Here is an 18,593-nt window from a genome sequence, read left to right as displayed (position 1 = left end):
TGCTGGTCATTACCAACCTCCCTATCAACTTCATGATCCTAGGCCCAAGTGTTCTTGAGTTATCATCCGGAAACCGTTTTACTGTTTAGGGTCACTGTGACCTTGACCTTTAACATACTGACCTCAAAATCAATAGGGGTCATCTGCTGGTCATTACCATCCTCCCTATCAACTTTCATGATCCTAGGCCCAAGCGTTCTTGAGTTATCATCCGGAAACCGTTTTACTGTTCAGGGTCACTGTGACCTTGACCTTTAACATACTGACCTCAAAATCAATAGGGGTCATCTGCTGGTGATGACCAACCTCCCTATCAACTTTCATGATCCTAGGCCCAAGCGTTCTTGAGTTATCATCCGGAAACGGATTGGTCTACATTCCGACTGACCGACCGACCGACGGACATCTGCAAAACAATATACCCCTCCTTTTTCAAAGGGGGGCATAAAAATAACATTTGACATTTTTTATTACATTAATTTTTGTTTATACAGTTGTCAGTGTTTGTAAGATACCTATTATATGAATTCACCCAAAAAGAAAGGAAAGCTTACAACCTGTATTAAATTTTGTCTTTAGGATCTCATTTCAGTCTAATAATAATCTTAAAGCTACAAAAACTTAATTCTTTCCAAATGAGACACAAGGACTGATTATTTCTAACAATTATTTAAGGTAAAGTCCTGCACCCAGGATAACCTTGGATGTCCTGGCCCCAGGATTCCTTCTACTTGCCAAGAAATCCCAGGATATCCTGGCCCCAGGACACTCTACCATCCTGGCTTCCTGGGATTTCCTGGTCCTGGTACTCCATCTACATTCCAGGAAATTCCAGGATATCCTGGCCCCAGGACACTTTTTCAAACTTGGCTTCCCAGGATATCCTGGGATTTCCTGGCCCTCAAAATGTTATTTTTTACATCCTGGCATTTCCTGCTTATACAGGATTGTCCAGGAATGTGCAGGAATAAATCCTGTTTCAATTACCGGCGTGAAAAATCTTGAGATATCCCAGGATATCCCAGGAAAATGGCAGGAATTTCTCCTGAGATAACCTGTGATATCCCAGGATAATCCCAGGATTTCCTGGCCTGTTTTCGCACGGGACTGTTTAAAATGCTATATTCTGATAGATTTTGAAGGTATTTACAGGACACATATTTAGTTTGTGTAAGGCAGCTGAAATGGTTGATAGTGACTGACATTGTAGACTGGGCAATGGCTCAGTTAGTCCCATTCATGCACACACAATATGGGCACAGTTGCACACAACAGAAAGTTTACCAAGTCTTTGAGTATCATTCATGTGTATACTTTTTCTTTATATATATCTATATATTAATTATTATTTAGTGTTTTCGTGATTCTTTTGACCACAACTGCACTTAAATTGCCCGAAAAGAACAAAACAATCTGGTCGCGAAAATACATGATATTTGGCATCTATTCCCACTACTGAATTACAGTTTTTTGTCAACCAAGTTTTTGATGCTTCATTCAATAAATATTCTAATTTTTTAAGTGTTTTAGAGTGTTTTTACTTTTGCTGATGACAGTATGCAAGCAAATTTATTTGTTGATTTTTTTTTAGCTTGCCCGTATCTGCCATGTTTCTAAAAATAGGAATAGGACTGGGATTTCCAATCATTTCTGGGTTTAATGTGCAAAACAAATATTTATTATGCCAGAATTGTCTTGGTAAAAAAAATAAACCATCAAAAATATCTGGCCTGTAATATTTCAACACATTCGCGCTCTTTTCAAATTCTGGAAATTCGAAAAAATAAAAAAATTTTCACTTGAGCATTTCAGATTAAATATACATACTGCATAGATCTAACCTATATTCTGATTAAAAATATTTTGAAATCGTCGACAGTTAGGTCAGTTTATAATATTTTTTTTTACAGATAATTAAATTAGCAGTAACTATAGATGGCAATTTAGGTTTTCATCAGGAAACTGCCGGTGCAAATTGGTTTAATTGTTGTCTGCCGAATATAGAGTTGAAGAAAATTTGCAATGGTGTTTGAAAATGTTCCCAAAAAGTAGCCTGCCAAGTTCAATCTGATTGATTGCTAGATTAGTAAGATTGATTTCCGGTTATAATCGGTTTAATTGTCGTCTGCGTCCTATCACCTTAGGCAATGTTATCAGCATAGTTGAGTTTGGAATACACTAGTTAATAAACAGTCCGCTTTATCGATTATCTACACTAGCTGATCGCGAGTTACTGTCTCCCTTGGCATAATTATTTATGTAGCTATTAAATAAAATAATCGCCAGTTCCTGTCACCAAAATGAAAAAATATTCGCCATTTAAATAAAATAATCGCAAATCGAGGGCTAAGCGCGAAACTATTGTATCTTGTTCTTTATTCATATACAGTTACAAGTTTCGCGCTCAGCCCACGAAATGGCTATAATGGCGACAGACAGCGTGAGCCCTGAACAAACTTGTACCCCAAGTGCACAACTTTACATGCATGATATTCCTATTATGTTTCATGATCCTAGTTTAAATATGTTTTAAGATACGTGCAACAAAAACTTTTTGTGTTCTATTATGCAAATTTTTTTAATAAGTCAAGAGCAATAACACTGGTCTGGCTAAATGAAATCTCTAACAAATCGTCGGTACACATTTTTTTTTAATAAGTCAAGGGGATAACACTGGTCTGGCTAAATGAAATCTCTAACAAATCCCCAGTGCACAATTTTTTTAATAAGTCTGGAGTGATAACACTGGTCTGGCTAAATGAAATCTCTAACAAATCCCCGGTGCACATCTTTTTTAGTAAGTCAAGGGCAATAACACTGGTCTGGCTAAATGAAATCTCTAACGAATCCTCGGTGCACAAGTTTTTTTAGTAAGTCAAGGGCGATAACACTGGTCTGGCTAAATGAAATCTCTTAACAAATCCCCGGTGCACATCTTTTTTTAGTAAGTCAAGGGCGATAACACTGGTCTGGCTAAATGAAATCTCTTAACAAATCCCTGGTGCACAATTTTTTTTAATAAGTCAAGGGTGATAACAATGGTCTGGCTAAATGAAATCTCTAACAAATCCCTGGTGCACAATTTTTTTGAATAAGTCAAGGGTGATAACACTGGTCTGACTAAATGATGTTGATTAATATTCCTAAAAGGTATCTAATAAGATGCTAGAAACCAAATTTGATAAAGCAGTAAAGCAGTTAATGAATTTGTTAAAGGTTTTTATACTTTTTAGCTCTAGTGGCACCTTAAAATGTCAAGTTCCTCAAATCGAACAAATTAGGGAAAGGACCTTATAATTGAAAGTACAGACAAAATCTGCTAAATATCCATCAAGCGGTTCATAAAAAGATGTACCGTATTTTCCCGAATAAACGCCCCTTGGAGGGTTAAATTTTCCAAAGAGGGGGCGTTTATTTGAGGTAAAAAAATAAAAAATGAAATTTTTTTACAAAACTTAAAAACATTGTTCAAACTAACTATAAAATGTTTCTGTGTTGTTTAATCCCCCTAAAACATAATCATTTGGCATCCAATTTAATGCAGTGGGTCTTTTATGCATTTAAATAGGTACCTCATGTATTATATGTCTGGCTTTTTGACACACTCGCGACGTTATTACGTCATGACCCAAACAGCTGTTGTACTCTGATAACCTTTTCCTTAGTACATGCGGGTAGCTAATAGCAACACAATGGTTCGGCACGCATATGTGCCTGCTTTTAAATTAAAAGTTATTAAAACTGCCGAAGAAAAGGGTAAACACTTTGCTGCAAATTTATTTAAAGTCGACAGGAAGTGTGTGCGCGAGTGGTGCAAAAACAAATAAAAAATTCATGGATTTACTGTTTAATTTTCTATTTGATGATTGGATACTTACCGTACTAAGTATAAACGTTTTGGACTTACGGTACATGGACTGTTTAAAAGTGTGTTTAATTCTTTATACATTGGATACTTACCTGTGAATTACTTACTATGTAGACTTATAAAAATGAGGTAGGTGATCTTTTTTCGTTCTTGTTGACTTTTTTTTCCTCCAAAAAGAGGGGGGGGGGGGGGGGGGGCCTTAATTCGGGAAAATACGGTAGTTATAACAAAAAAAAATATTTTCTACTTTCAGATCTAGCAGCTCTTAAAAGACCCCAAGCAGACACATTTAAACAAATCTAGGAGAAGACCTAATAATGATGCTAAAAACCAAATTTAATCCATAAAGCAGTTCATGAGAAAAAGTCTTTTAAAGGTATTTCTATTTTAGCTGTATTGGTCCCGAAATGGGGTTAACTGCCCTAATTTTAACAAAACTGGAAGAGGACCTTATAAAGATGTTACAAACAAAGTTTGATGAAGATCCATCAAGCAGATCTTGAATAGAAGTTAATTAAAAGTTTTTCCATTTTTAGCTCTAGAGGCCCCTAAAAGGTCTCAAGCGGAACCATTTGGTACAATCTGAGAGGACCTTGCCAGAATGGTTCAGACTAAGTTTGGTACAATTCTGAGTAGTTTCAGAGCAGATTTTTCAAGTTCAAATGTTGGTGGTGTACAACAGACCATATAACTTTACTAATAGCTCACACTGAACACCCTGAACATATTTCATGTGAGATAAAAATGGAGACTGAGGATTTAACATGAGGGAATTTATTAAAAGATTTAATCAAAATGTGAAGCTTTACCATTTTTATTCAACAAGTTACATAAATTCAAAGTGGAGAGGCACAAAATTTGTTAAATGTTAAAGAACCATTTCATCAAAATATAACATGTCATTATTTAATTCCCACACCATCAAACATGTGATGAGTAGTGATCACAATACTAGGCATACATACTGTTGTTCCAGTGACTCTGCAGTAAAATCATCAACCGCTAGACGATTTGCTACCAATGTTCCCTGATAATCATCTAGGATTTTTCCATCAAAATCGATAGTTACAGGTGAAAATGGCTCTGATCTGCAAGGAAATCAACAGTTTACTGACTGTTTGCATAGTTGTATTAAATGCCTTTTTCAAAGATTACAAGAAAAGAAGAAGGCCATGATGGCCCTATATCGCTCACCTGCGATCAGCTGCTTGCTTAAACAAATTTCTTTGCTTAAGCTTCAATAACGAAAACAAGAGCTCGTAAAACATGAAAAGTCCCCCTTGATGCATTCAGTAATTGCACAAGGAACAGAAATTATTTGATCACTGTGCACGATAGTTCTACTATTCTTGGTCAAAGTGACCTTGACCTTTGACCTATTGCCCTAAAAATCATTAGGGGTCATCTGCTGGTCATGATAAAACCTCCCTTTTAAGTTTCCTGATCCTAGGCCCAAACATTCTCAAGTTATTGTCCAGACACATTTTAACTGTTCCAGGTCACTGTGACCTTGACATCTGACCTACTGACCTCAAAGGGGTCATCTGCTGGTCATGATCAACCTCCCTATTAAGTTTTGTGATCCTAGGCCAAAGCGTTCTCAAGTTATCGTCTGGAAACAGTTTTAATGTTCTGGATCACTGTAACCTTGACCTTTGGCCTACTGACCTCAAAATCAATATGGTTAATCTGCTGGTCATGACCAGCCTCCCTATCAACTTTCATGATCCTAGGCCCAAGCATTCCTGAGTTATCATCCGAAAACTGTTAAACTGTTCCTGGTCACTGTAACCTTGACCTTTGACCTATTGACCTCAAATCAATAGTCATGACCAACCTCCCTATCAACTTTCATGATCCTAGGCCCAAGCGCTTTTGAGTTATCATCTGGAAACCGTTTAACTGTTCTGGGTCACTGTGACCTTGACCTTTGACCTACTGATCTCAAATTCAATAGGAGTCATCTGCTGGTTATGAGACCAACCATCATAGCAACTTTCATGATCTTAGGCCAAAGCCTTCTTAAGTTATTATCCGGAAACTGTTAAATTGTTCCTGGTCACTGTGACCTTGACCTTAGACCTATTTACCTCAAAATCAATCGGGGTCATCTGCTGATCATGACCAATCTCCCTATCAACTTTCATGATCCTAGGCTTAAGCGTTCTTGAGTTATCCGGAAACCATTTACCTGTTCTGGGTTAACGGATGGTGAGCAATCACACTTAGAGCTCACCAAGTGCTCAGGTGAACTAAAAAGGAATATAAGGAGAAACTAGTAATTGTTCTATATCAATGTGACCTTGACCTTTGACCTACTGACCTCAAAATCAATAGGAGTCATCTGCTGGTCATGATCAACCTTCCTATTAACATTCATGAACCTAGGTCCAAGTGTTTCCGAATTATCATCCAGAAATGGATTAACTTGACTTCTGATCTACTGATCTCAATATTAATAGGGGTCATCTGTTGGTCATGACCAACCTTCCTATTAAGTTTCGTGATCCTAGGTCCAAGCGTTCTCAAGTTATCGTCTGGAAACAGTTTAACTATTCTGAGTCATTGTGACTTCAACCTTGACCTACTGATCTCAAAATCAATGGGGTCACATGCTGGACATGACCAACCTCCCTGTTAACTTTCATGATCCTAAGCGGTCTTGAGTTATCATACGGAAACCATTTAACTGTACCTGGTAACTGTAACCTTGACCTTTGACCTACTGACCTCAAAATCAATATGGATCATCTGCTGGTCATGACCATCTCCTTATCAACTTGAATGATCCTGGACCCAAGCATTCTTGAGTAATCATCCGGAAATGGATTGGTCTATGGACAGACTGACCAACCAACACCTGCAAATATACCCCTCCTTCTCTGAAGGGAGGGGGGGGGGGGGGGAATTTAAGCGAGAGTAGGTATATGATAGGAACTGAATACTCTTCAGAAGGAAGTACACTATTATGGGTCTAATACCTTAATATATACATACCACAATATATGTGCTTCACAGCAAATTACTTGTGACTTTTAAAATATTCCACTTATTGAACAAAGAGGTCAAATTTCTCAAGTTTGACTCAATCAAGGGACATAGCTCTGGTGATACTTATCAAATTAAACTGGACCTGCATCTTATAGAGATATACATTCTATTATTATAAGTATGGTTGTTTTTGAATGCTTGTTTTGGGTTTAACACCGTTTTTCAACAGCATTTCAGTTATATAACGGCAGGCAGTTAACCTAACCAGTTTTCCTGGATTCTGTACCAGTACTATAAACCCGTTCTCCGCAGGTAACTGCCAACCTCCTCACATGAATCAGAGGTGGAGGACGAATGATGTTAGACACAGTGTCTCTTATCAAATCGTCACGGAGATCAAACTAGCAACCCCGCGAATTGATGGGACACTGTCGTAACTTTGAATTCAAAAACCTAACTCTTGAGAAACCTATCCCCTCAGGCTGGTTATTGAACCTGGCCTAGGCTTTACATAAAACAAATTCTGTAAAAATATGGTTTAGTTACCAAAAAAAGTACTCTTTTGAACAATGGATAAAAACTGCTTTAGTTACGAAGTGGACAGAATCAATTTTCAAATTTTAAATCATTCATAAGATATAAAACAAGGAGCTGCGTTCAATAAACGCTTGATGCCCCCGGTGGCATCCTTGTCGATAGATTTTGCACCTTATGATTACATCTGTATTAGTATCAATTCATTCTTGTAAGCAGTATTGATGCTAGACGAAACGGTCCCATTTGGTTAACCAAGAGATGGCCCATACAAAGCAACCCAAGTCCAAAACGAGGTCAAGGTCAAGGTCAAACTGAGGTCAGGTGATGTCTGAAGATAAGGAATGGTCACAGGTTACATCTGCATTAGTATCAAGTCATTCTAGTAAGGGGTATTGATGCTAGATGAAACGGTCCCATTTGGTTAACCTCATACGAACGGACGGACGGACAGGACAATCATTATATGCCTCCTGCATCAGTAGATGCCGGGGGCATAAAAAGAGACTTTTTGGTTTGTTATTGAACTTAGCCCAGATATGTCCATAAACATTCTGAACACTTTTGGAGAACAATGAATAAGAACTACTAGTCAGAGAGTGGACACTATTTGCAATCTTGAGTAATTTAGGGACCATAACTACAGAGATGTAGGTAACAGTCTAGATGGTTATCAAACCTGGCTGCGATATTTATATGCATATTTTTTACTAAATCAAAGGTCATAACTCAAACAATTGGAGGGGGTGGGGGGTCAGGTCTGGCCAGTTTTTCAGTGGATCTGGTAGGAAATGTAGCTTCTAAGGAGTTGAAAAGGTTTAACTATGATCTGGCCTATTGATCCTGTTTTTTATCCAAGCTGACACAGTATCAAACTCCTCAAAGTTTTTTTGAGGCAAATATCAACAAGAGCTCTTAGAACATGAAATGCATGCCCTGATGCATTCAGTAATTGCACAAGGAACAGAAATTATTTGGTCACTGTACACAAAAGTTCTACTGTTCTGGGTCAGTATGACCTTGACCTTTGATCTCAAAATCAATAGGGGTCATCTGCTGATCATGATCAACCCCCCTATTAAGTTTCGTGATCCTAGGCCCAAACTTTCTCAAGTTATTGTCCGGAAACGGTCTGACTGTTCCGGATCAATGTGACCTTGACCTTTGGCCTACTGACCAAAAACTCAATAGGGGTCATCTGCTGGTAATGACCAACCTCCCTATCAACTTTTATGATCACGGGCCAAAGCGTTCTTAAGTTATCATCCGGAAACCGTTTAACTGTTCCGGGTCACTGTGACCTTGATCTTTGACCTATTGATCTCAAAACCAACTAGAGCTATCACTAAAGGTGATGAATGTACCCCCCGCATGCACTGACACTACATTGGAACTTGAGGCAAGCAAGATTGCATAATTATGTGGACTGTATGTACAGTCGACATTGTATTAAGAGACCACCCAAGGGACTGCTAAGAAGTGGTCTCTTAATGGTCTCTTTATGAAATTCAGTCAGATAAAAAGAAAAGTTATTTTTAACTGTTAATGTAACTGTGTCTATTATGAACATTCATGTACAGTTTAACAAGAGCTCGTCGAACACGAAATGCCCCCCTTGATGCATTCAGTAATTGCACAAGGAACAGAAATTATTTGCTCACTGTAAACAAAAGTTCTACTGTTCTGGTTCAATGTGACATTGACCTTTGACCTACTGACCTCAAAATCAACAGGGGTCATATGCTGGTCATAATCAACCTCCCTATTAAGTTTAGTGATCCTAGGCCCAAGCGTTCTCAAGGTATAGTCCAGAAAGGGTTAACTGTTCTGGGTCAATTTTACCTTGACCTTTAGCCTACAGACCTCAAAATCTATAGGGGTCATCTACAGGTCATGACCAACCTCCCTTTCAAGTTTCATGATCCTAGGCCCAAGCGTCATTAAGTTATTGTCTGGAAACGGTTTAAATGTTCCGAGTCACTGTAACCTTGACCTTTGACCTACTGACCTTAAAATCAATATGGGTCATCTGCTGGTCATGATGAACCTCTGTATCATCTTTCATGACCCTTGGCCCAAGCGTTCTCAAGTTATTGTCCAGAAACCGTTTAACTGTTCCTGGCCAATCTGACCTTGAACTTTGACCTAACGACCTCAAAATCTATAGGGGTCATCTGCTGGTCATGATCAATCTCCCAATCAATTTTCCTGATCCAAGGCCCAAGGGTTCTTGAGTTATTGCCCGGAAACTATTTTACTGTTCCTGGTCACTGTGACCTTGACCTTTGACCTACTGACCTCAAAATCTATAGGGGTCATCTGCTGGTCATGATCAACCTCCCTATCAACATTCATGACCCTAGGCCAAAGCAATCTTGAGTTATTATCCGGAAACCGTTTTAACTGTTCCGGGTCATTGTGACCTTGAACTTTGACATACTGACCTCAAAATCAATAGGGTCATCTGCTGGTCATGGCCAACCTCCCTATCAACTTTCATGATCCTAGACCAAAGCGTTCTCAAGTTATCATCCAGAAACCATTTAAATGTTCAGGGTCAATGTGACCTTGACCTTTGAAATACAGATCTCAAAATCAATAGGGGTCATCAGCTGGTGATGACCAACCTTCCTGTAAACTTTCATGATCTTAGGCCCAAGCGTTCTTGAGTTATCATCCGGAAACGGATTGGTCTACATACAGACCGACCGACCGACCGACAGACATCTGCAAAACAATATACCCCACCTTCTTCGAAGGGGGGCATAAAAATCTGTTTTAATATCGTGAACACTTTTTCAAGTCCACAAACCATGACAATTATGGCTAGATTGTTTGTCAGTTCAGCTAATACAGAGGTTAATTGCATTCAGTCACACGCAAAACGTACTCGCTAATTATACAGGTGAAGAAATGCTCGGTAGAATTTTGGTACCCAGTCGCTTAACAGGTACTTTTGTCGAATATTTTACCTGTTGGGACTACATTATTGTGGTCGCTAGTCGTTTAATAAAAAAGTCGTTTAATGGAATGAATTTATGTACTGAAAACGTTCGGGAGGGATTTTGACCGGTCATTTAATACAAAAATCGCTTAATAGAGGTGGTCGCAAGTACGATGTCGACTGTATACAGTATAGTAACAAAAAATAAAATCCCATAACTCTGCAGAATATTTATCTAAAAGAACGTAACATGCACCATGCACAACTACAGTTGGTACTGATCACTTGTGAGATGTTACATTAAATTCTGTGCAACGGTTCGGATGCTTAGATGTGCACAAGATTGCATATGCCAGCTGTATGTACATAGTATGTAAACAAAAAACAAAGTCCCGTAACTCTGCAACTTTTTTTTGAAAGAACCTTACATGCCCCATGCACATCTACTATTGTTACTGATCACTTGTGTGAAGTTTCATTAAATTGTGTCAAGGGGATGAGGAGATGGTGCGCACAAGATTGTGTCTATGTATATAGTATAGTAACAAAAAACAAAGTCCCATAAATCTGCAATTATTTTTTTTTGCATATGCCAACTGTATGTACTTAGTATGTAAACAAAAAACAAAGTCCCATAACTCTGCAATTTTTTTTTTGAAAGAACCTTATTTTCAGCACTTTAGAGCATTTCAATAATATGACAAGAGGACCATGATGGTCCTGAATCGCTCACCTCTTCCCACATGACCCAGTTTTGAGTATGACATCGTTTTTTCTATTATTTGACATAGTGACCTAGTTTTTGAGCTCATGTGACCCAGTTTTGAACTTGACCTAGATATTATCAAGATAAAAATTCTGAACAATTTTCATGAAGATCCATTGAAAAATATGGTCCCTAGAGAGGTCAAAAGGTTTTTCTATTTTTTGACCTATTGACCTAGTTTTCGAAGGTACGTGACCCTGTTTTGAACTTGACCTAGATATCATCAAGCTGAACATTCTCACTCATTTTCATGAAGATCTCATGAAAAATATGGCCTCTAGAGAGGTCACAAAGTTTTTCTATTTTTATACCTACTGGCCTAGTTTTTGACCGCACGTGACCCAGTTTCGAAACTGACCTAGATATCATCAAGTTGAACAATCTCACCAATTTTCATGAAGATCTTGTGAAATGTATGGCCTCTAGAGAGGTCACAAGGTTTTTCTATTTTTAGACCTACTGACCTAGATATCATCAAGATGAACATTCTGACCAACTTTCATAAAGATCCCATGAAAAATGTGACCTCTAGAGTGGGCAAAAGCAAAAGTTTACAGACGACGGACGACGGACACCGTGCGATCACAAAAGCTCACCTTGTCACTTTGTGACAGGTGAGCTAAAAACCATATATGGTCATTTAGTATGACATGTCTTCTTATCAAAATAGAAAAATATTGACATGTTATGTTCTATTTAAGAAAAATAATCTGTTCTGAGAAACACCACCCTCTAACAAGAGCTGTCGGAGGACAGCAACGCTCGACTATTCAACAGCCTTGTCAATTGAATGAATACAATGAATGCATGTCATATCATGACAGTGAACAAGTGTGTGAAGTTTCAATCCTTTCCAATTTGTGGATACTGAGATACCAGCTTACATACAAAAACTTAACAAAAAACTGCTAAGTCAAAGGGGCATAATTTTGTAAAAATGCCAAGTAGAGTTATGGGACCTTCACAGTGCATGTTAGATCATGACAGTGAACAAGTGTGTGAAGTTTCAATCCATTCCAATTAGTGGATATTGAGATATCAGATTACATACAAAAAATTAACCTGAAAAAAAAAGAGAGTAGAGTTATGGGACTTGCTTAGTGCATGTCAGATCATGATAGTGAACAAGTATGTGAAGTTTCAATCCATTCCCATTAGTAAGTACTGAGATACCAGCTTACATACAAAACCTTAACCAAAAATTTCTAAGTCGAAAAAGGGGCATAATTTTGTAAAAAAGCAAAATAGAGTTATGGAACCTGTGCAATGTAGATCAGTTCATCACAGTGAATAAGTGTGTGAAGTTTCAATCCATTCCCACAAGTGGTTACTGAGTTACCAGCTTACATACAAAACCTTAACCAAAAATTTCTAAGTCGAAAAAGGGGCATAATTTTGTAAAAAAGCAAAATAGAGTTATGGAACCTGTGCAATGTAAGTCAGTTTGTCACAGTGAATAAGTGTGTGAAGTTTCAATCCATTCCCACAAGTGGTTACTGAGATACCAGCTTACATACAAAACCTTAACCAAAATCGGGACGCGGACGCGGACGCAGACGCCGACGCCGACGCCGACGCATGGGCGAGTGCAATAGCTCACTATTCTATGAATAGTCGAGCTAAAAATGCCCCCATGAAAACAGCCGTTTAGCAATTACGCGTAGGTAGACATTTTTTTCGCAAAGAATAAAATTTATTCCTGGAAATTCACAATGAAAATGGTCTAGATCTTTTCTCAATAAAATAAGCAATAAAACTAAGCCAAAAATATAACTGTCACCGCCTCATGTCACTCATTATACCAGATTTCATCCATAGCATGGAACTACATTTTGGACTACTTCACATGTAACATTTAGTCACTTCCGGTTTGGTGTAATCCGTCCTTAAAGGAAAATTTTCCATACTCAAAAAGTGTTAATTTCACTTAAATTGTACCAGTAACCTAAATGCATGGAAAAAATACCAGTCTCAGTTTGATACAATCAATTTTAAAGGTTTTGTGGCTTTTCCAGTAACGTATGCTAGCGTGCCAAATTTCGATTGAGTATCACATCGTTTTTTCTATTATTTGACATAGTGACCTAGTTTTTGAGCTCATGTGACCCAGTTTTGAACTTGACCTAGATATTATCAAGATAAAAATTCTGACCAATTTTCATGAAGATCCATTGAAAAATATGGTCTCTAGAGAGGTCACCACGTTTTTTGACCTACTGACCTAGTTTTTTATGGCACGTGACCCAGTTTCAAACTTGACCTAAATATCATCAAGGTGAACATTCTGACCGATTTTCATGAAGATCCATTCAAGGGTATGGCCTCTAGAGAGGTCACAAGGTTTTTCTATTTTCAGACCTACTGAACTAGTTTTTGATCGCAGTTGACCCAGTTTCAAACTTGAGCTATATATCATCAAGATAAACATTCAGACCAACTTTCATAAAGATCCCATGAAAAATATGGTCTCTTGAGAGGTTACAACGTTTATTCATTATTTGACCTACTGACCTACTTTTTGATAGCACGTGACCCACTTTCTAACTTGACCTAGATATCATCAAGATGAACATTCTGACCAATTTTTATGGAGACCCATTCACAAGTATGGCCTCTAGAGAGGTCACAAGGTTTTTCTATTTTCAGACCTACTGACCTAGTTTTTGATCGCATGTGACCAAGTTTCGAACTTGACCTAGATATCATCAAGATGAACATTCAGACCAATTTTCATACAGATCCCATGAAAAATATGGCCTTTAGAGAGGTCACAAGGTTTTTCTATTATTTGACCTACTGACCTAGTTTTTGATGGCATGTGACCCACTTTCGAACTTGACCTAGACATCATCAAGATGAACATTCAGACCAACTTTCATACAGATCCCAAGAAAAATATGGCCTCTAGGGAGGTCACAAGGTTATTCTATTATTTGACCTACTGACCTAGTTTTCAACCGCACGTGACCCACTTTCGAACTTGACATAGATATCATCAAGGTGAACATTCTGACCAATTTTCACGAAGATCTCATGAAATATATGGCCTCTAGAGAGGTCACAAGTTTTTCTATTTTTAGACCTACTGACCTAGTTTTTGACTGCATGTGACCCAGTTTCGAACTTGACCTAGATATCATCAAGATGAACATTCAGACCAATTTTCATACAGATCCAATGAAAAATATGGCCTTTAGAGAGGTCACAAGGTTTTTCTATTATTTGACCTACTGACCTAGTTTTTGATGGCATGTGACCCAGTTTCAAACTTGAGCTAGATATCATCAAGGTGAACGTTCTGACCAATTTTCATGAAGATCTCGTGAAATATATAGCCTCTAGAGAGGTCACAAGGTTTTTCTATTATTCGACCTCCTGACCTAGTTTTTGACGGCACGTGACCCAGTTTCGAACTTGACCTATATATAATCAAGGTGAACATTCTGACCAATTTTCATGATGATCTTGTGAAATATATGGCCTCTAGAGAGGTCACAAGGTTTTTCTATTTTTAGACCTACTGACCTAGTTTTTGAAGGCACGTGACCCAGTTTCAAACCTGACCTAGATGTCATCAAGATGAACATTCTGACCAACTTTCATAAAGATCCCACAAAAAATGTGACCTCGAGAGTGGTCACAAGCAAAAGTTTACGGAAGGACGGACGCTGCGTGATCGCAAAAGCTCACCTTGTCACTATGTGACAGGTGAGCTAAAAAGAGGTCTCGGTTTTTCCCTACGGCCAATAATAAAAAATTTACTAAATAAGCTATTTATAGTAACATAAAAGGGAAGTAATTTTAAAAAAAAATTATTGTAAGCGAACAAAAGAAGGATCTGCCAAATAAAAACAAGAGGACCATGATGGTCCTGAATCGCTCACCTCTTCCCACATGACCCAGTTTTGAGTATTACATCGTTTTTTCTATTATTTGACATAGTGACCTAGTTTTTGAGCTCATGTGACCCAGTTTTGAACTTGACCTAGATATTATCAAGATAAAAATTCTGACCAATTTTCATGAAGATCCATTGAAAAATATGGTCTCTAGAGAGGTCACAAGGTTTTTCTATTATTTGACCTATTGACCTAATTTTCGAAGGTACGTGACCCTCTTTTGAACTTTATCTAGATATCATCAAGGTGTACATTCTCACTAATTTCCATGAAGATCTCATGAAAAATATGGCCTCTAGAGAGGTCACAAGGTTTTTCTATTTTTATACCTACTGGCCTAGTTTTTGACTGCACATGACCTAGTTTCGAAACTGACCTAGAAATCATCAAGTTGAACATTCAGATAAATTTTCATGAAGAGCCATTGAAAAATATGGCCTCTAGAGAGGTCAAAAGATTTTAATAATTTTAGACCTACTGACCTAGTTTTTGACCGCAGTTGACCCAGTTATAAATTTAAACTAGATATCATCAAGATGAACATTCAGACCAACTTTCATACAGATCCCATGGAAGGTATGGCCTCTAGAGAGGTCACAAGGTTTTTTTATTATTTGACCTACTGACCTAGTTTTTGATGGCACATGACCCAGTTTCAAACTTGACCTAGATATCATCAAGGTGAACATTCTGATCAATTGTTATGGAGATCCATTCACAAGTATGGCCTCTAGAGAGGTCACAAGGTTTTTCTATTTTCAGACCTACTTACCTAGTTTTTGACCGCACATGACCCTGTTTTGAACTTGACCTAGATATCATCAAGATGAACATTCAGACCAATTTTCATACAGATCCAATGAAAAATATGGCCTTTAGAGAGGTCACAAGGTTTTTCTATTATTTGACCTACTGACCTAGTTTTTGAATGCACGTGACCCACTTTCGAACTTGACCTAGATATCATCAAGGTGAACATTCTGACCAATTTTCATGAAGATCTCATGAAATATTTGGTCTCTAGAGAGGTCACAGGGTTTTTCTATTTTTAGACCTACTGACCTAGTTTTTGATCGCATGTGACCAAGTTTCGAACTTGACCTAGATATCATCAAGATGAACATTCAGACCAATTTTCATACAGATCCCATGAAAAATATGGCCTTTAGAGAGGTCACAAGGTTTTTCTATTATTTGACCTACTGACCTAGTTTTTGATGGCATGTGACCCACTTTCGAACTTGACCTAGACATCATCAAGATGAACATTCAGACCAACTTTCATACAGATCCCAAGAAAAATATGGCCTCTAGAGAGGTCACAAGGTTATTCTATTATTTGACCTACTGACCTAGTTTTCGACCGCACGTGACCCACTTTCGAACTTGACCTAGATATCATCAAGGTGAACATTCTGACCAATTTTCACGAAGATCTCATGAAATATATGGCCTCTAGAGAGGTCACAAGTTTTTCTATTTTTAGACCTACTGACCTAGTTTTTGACTGCATGTGACCCAGTTTCAAACTTGACCTAGATATCATCAAGATGAATATTCAGACCAATTTTCATACAGATCCAATGAAAAATATGGCCTTTAGAGAGGTCACAAGGTTTTTCTATTATTTGACCTACTGACCTAGTTTTTGATGGCATGTGACCCAGTTTCAAACTTGAGCTAGATATCATCAAGGTGAACGTTCTGACCAATTTTCATGAAGATCTTGTGAAATATATGGCCTCTAGAGAGGTCACAAGGTTTTTCTATTATTCGACCTACTGACCTAGTTTTTGACGGCATGTGACCCAGTTTCGAACTTGACCTATATATCATCAAGGTGAACATTCTGACCAATTTTCATGATGATCTTGTGAAATATATGGCCTCTAGAGAGGTCACAAGGTTTTTCTATTTTTAGACCTACTGACCTAGTTTTTGAAGGCACGTGACCCAGTTTCGAACTTGACCTAGATGTCATCAAGATGAACATTCTGACCAACTTTCTTAAAGATCCCACAAAAAATGTGACCTCGAGAGTGGTCACAAGCAAAAGTTTACGGAAGGACGGACGCTGCGTGATCGCAAAAGCTCACCTTGTCACTATGTGACAGGTGAGCTAAAAAGAGGTCTCGGTTTTTCCCTACGGCCAATAATAAAAAACTTACTAAATAAGCTATTTATAGTAACATAAAAGGGAAGTAATTTTAAAAAAAAATTATTGTAAGCGAACAAAAGAAGGATCTGCCAAATAAAAACAAGAGGACCATGATGGTCCTGAATCGCTCACCTCTTCCCACATGACCCAGTTTTGAGTATTACATCGTTTTTCCTATTATTTGACATAGTGACCTAGTTTTTGAGCTCATGTGACCCAGTTTTGAACTTGACCTAGATATTATCAAGATAAAAATTCTGACCAATTTTCATGAAGATCCATTGAAAAATATGGTCTCTAGAGAGGTCACAAGGTTTTTCTATTATTTGACCTATTGACCTAATTATCGAAGGTACGTGACCCTCTTTTGAACTTTATCTAGATATCATCAAGGTGTACATTCTCACTAATTTTCATAAAGATCTCATGAAAAATATGGCCTCTAGAGAGGTCACAAGGTTTTTCTATTTTTATACCTACTGGCCTAGTTTTTGACTGCACATGACCTAGTTTCGAAACTGACCTAGAAATCATCAAGTTGAACATTCAGATAAATTTTCATGAAGAGCCATTGAAAAATATGGCCTCTAGAGAGGTCAAAAGATTTTAATAATTTTAGACCTACTGACCTAGTTTTTGACCGCAGATGACCCAGTTTCAAATTTAAACTAGATATCATCAAGATGAACATTCAGACCAACTTTCATACAGATCCCATGGAAGGTATGGCCTCTAGAGAGGTCACAAGGTTTTTTTATTATTTGACCTACTGACCTAGTTTTTGATGGCACATGACCCAGTTTCAAACTTGACCTAGATATCATCAAGGTGAACATTCTGATCAATTGTTATGGAGATCCATTCACAAGTATGGCCTCTAGAGAGGTCACAAGGTTTTTCTATTTTTAGACCTACTGACCTAGTTTTTGACCGCACATGACCCTGTTTCGAACTTGACCTAGATATCATCAAGATGAACATTCAGACCAATTTTCATACAGATCCCATGAAAAATATGGTCTTTAGAGAGGTCAAAAGGTTTTTCTATTATTTGACCTACTGACCTAGTTTTTGAATGCACGTGACCCACTTTCGAACTTGACCTAGATATCATCAAGGTGAACATTCTGACCAATTTTCATGAAGATCTCATGAAATATTTGGTCTCTAGAGAGGTCACAGGGTTTTTCTATTTTTAGACCTACTGACCTAGTTTTTGATCGCATGTGACCAAGTTTCGAACTTGACCTAGATATCATCAAGATGAACATTCAGACCAACTTTCATACAGATCCCATGAAAAATATGGCCTTTAGAGAGGTCACAAGGTTTTTCTATTATTTGACCTACTGACCTAGTTTTTGTTGGCACGTGACCCACTTTCGAACTTGACCTAGATATCATCAAGGTGAACATTCTGACCAATTTTCATG

General features: G+C 37.8%; 1 protein-coding gene across 6 annotated transcripts in view; it reads right to left on the bottom strand.

The window, feature by feature from the left end:
* Positions 1-18,593, bottom strand: part of LOC123543036 (tyrosine-protein kinase Fer-like) — a 261,407-nt gene that overhangs the window by 102,636 nt on the left and 140,178 nt on the right. For all 6 annotated transcript variants that reach the window (XR_008368679.1, XM_053531772.1, XM_053531773.1 and 3 more), the window contains one exon: positions 4,834-4,956. Coding sequence is in view for 5 of the 6 variants with exons in the window: in XM_053531772.1 (XP_053387747.1) it covers positions 4,834-4,956 (123 nt within the window). In the remaining variant the exon portion in view is untranslated. The remainder of the gene's footprint in view (positions 1-4,833; positions 4,957-18,593) is intronic.

The sequence above is a fragment of the Mercenaria mercenaria genome, chromosome 19, assembly GCF_021730395.1.
Source record: "Mercenaria mercenaria strain notata chromosome 19, MADL_Memer_1, whole genome shotgun sequence".
Taxonomy (NCBI): domain Eukaryota; kingdom Metazoa; phylum Mollusca; class Bivalvia; order Venerida; family Veneridae; genus Mercenaria; species Mercenaria mercenaria.
Note: the sequence above shows the minus strand (reverse complement) of the source record. Positions and strands in the feature narration are given on the sequence as shown.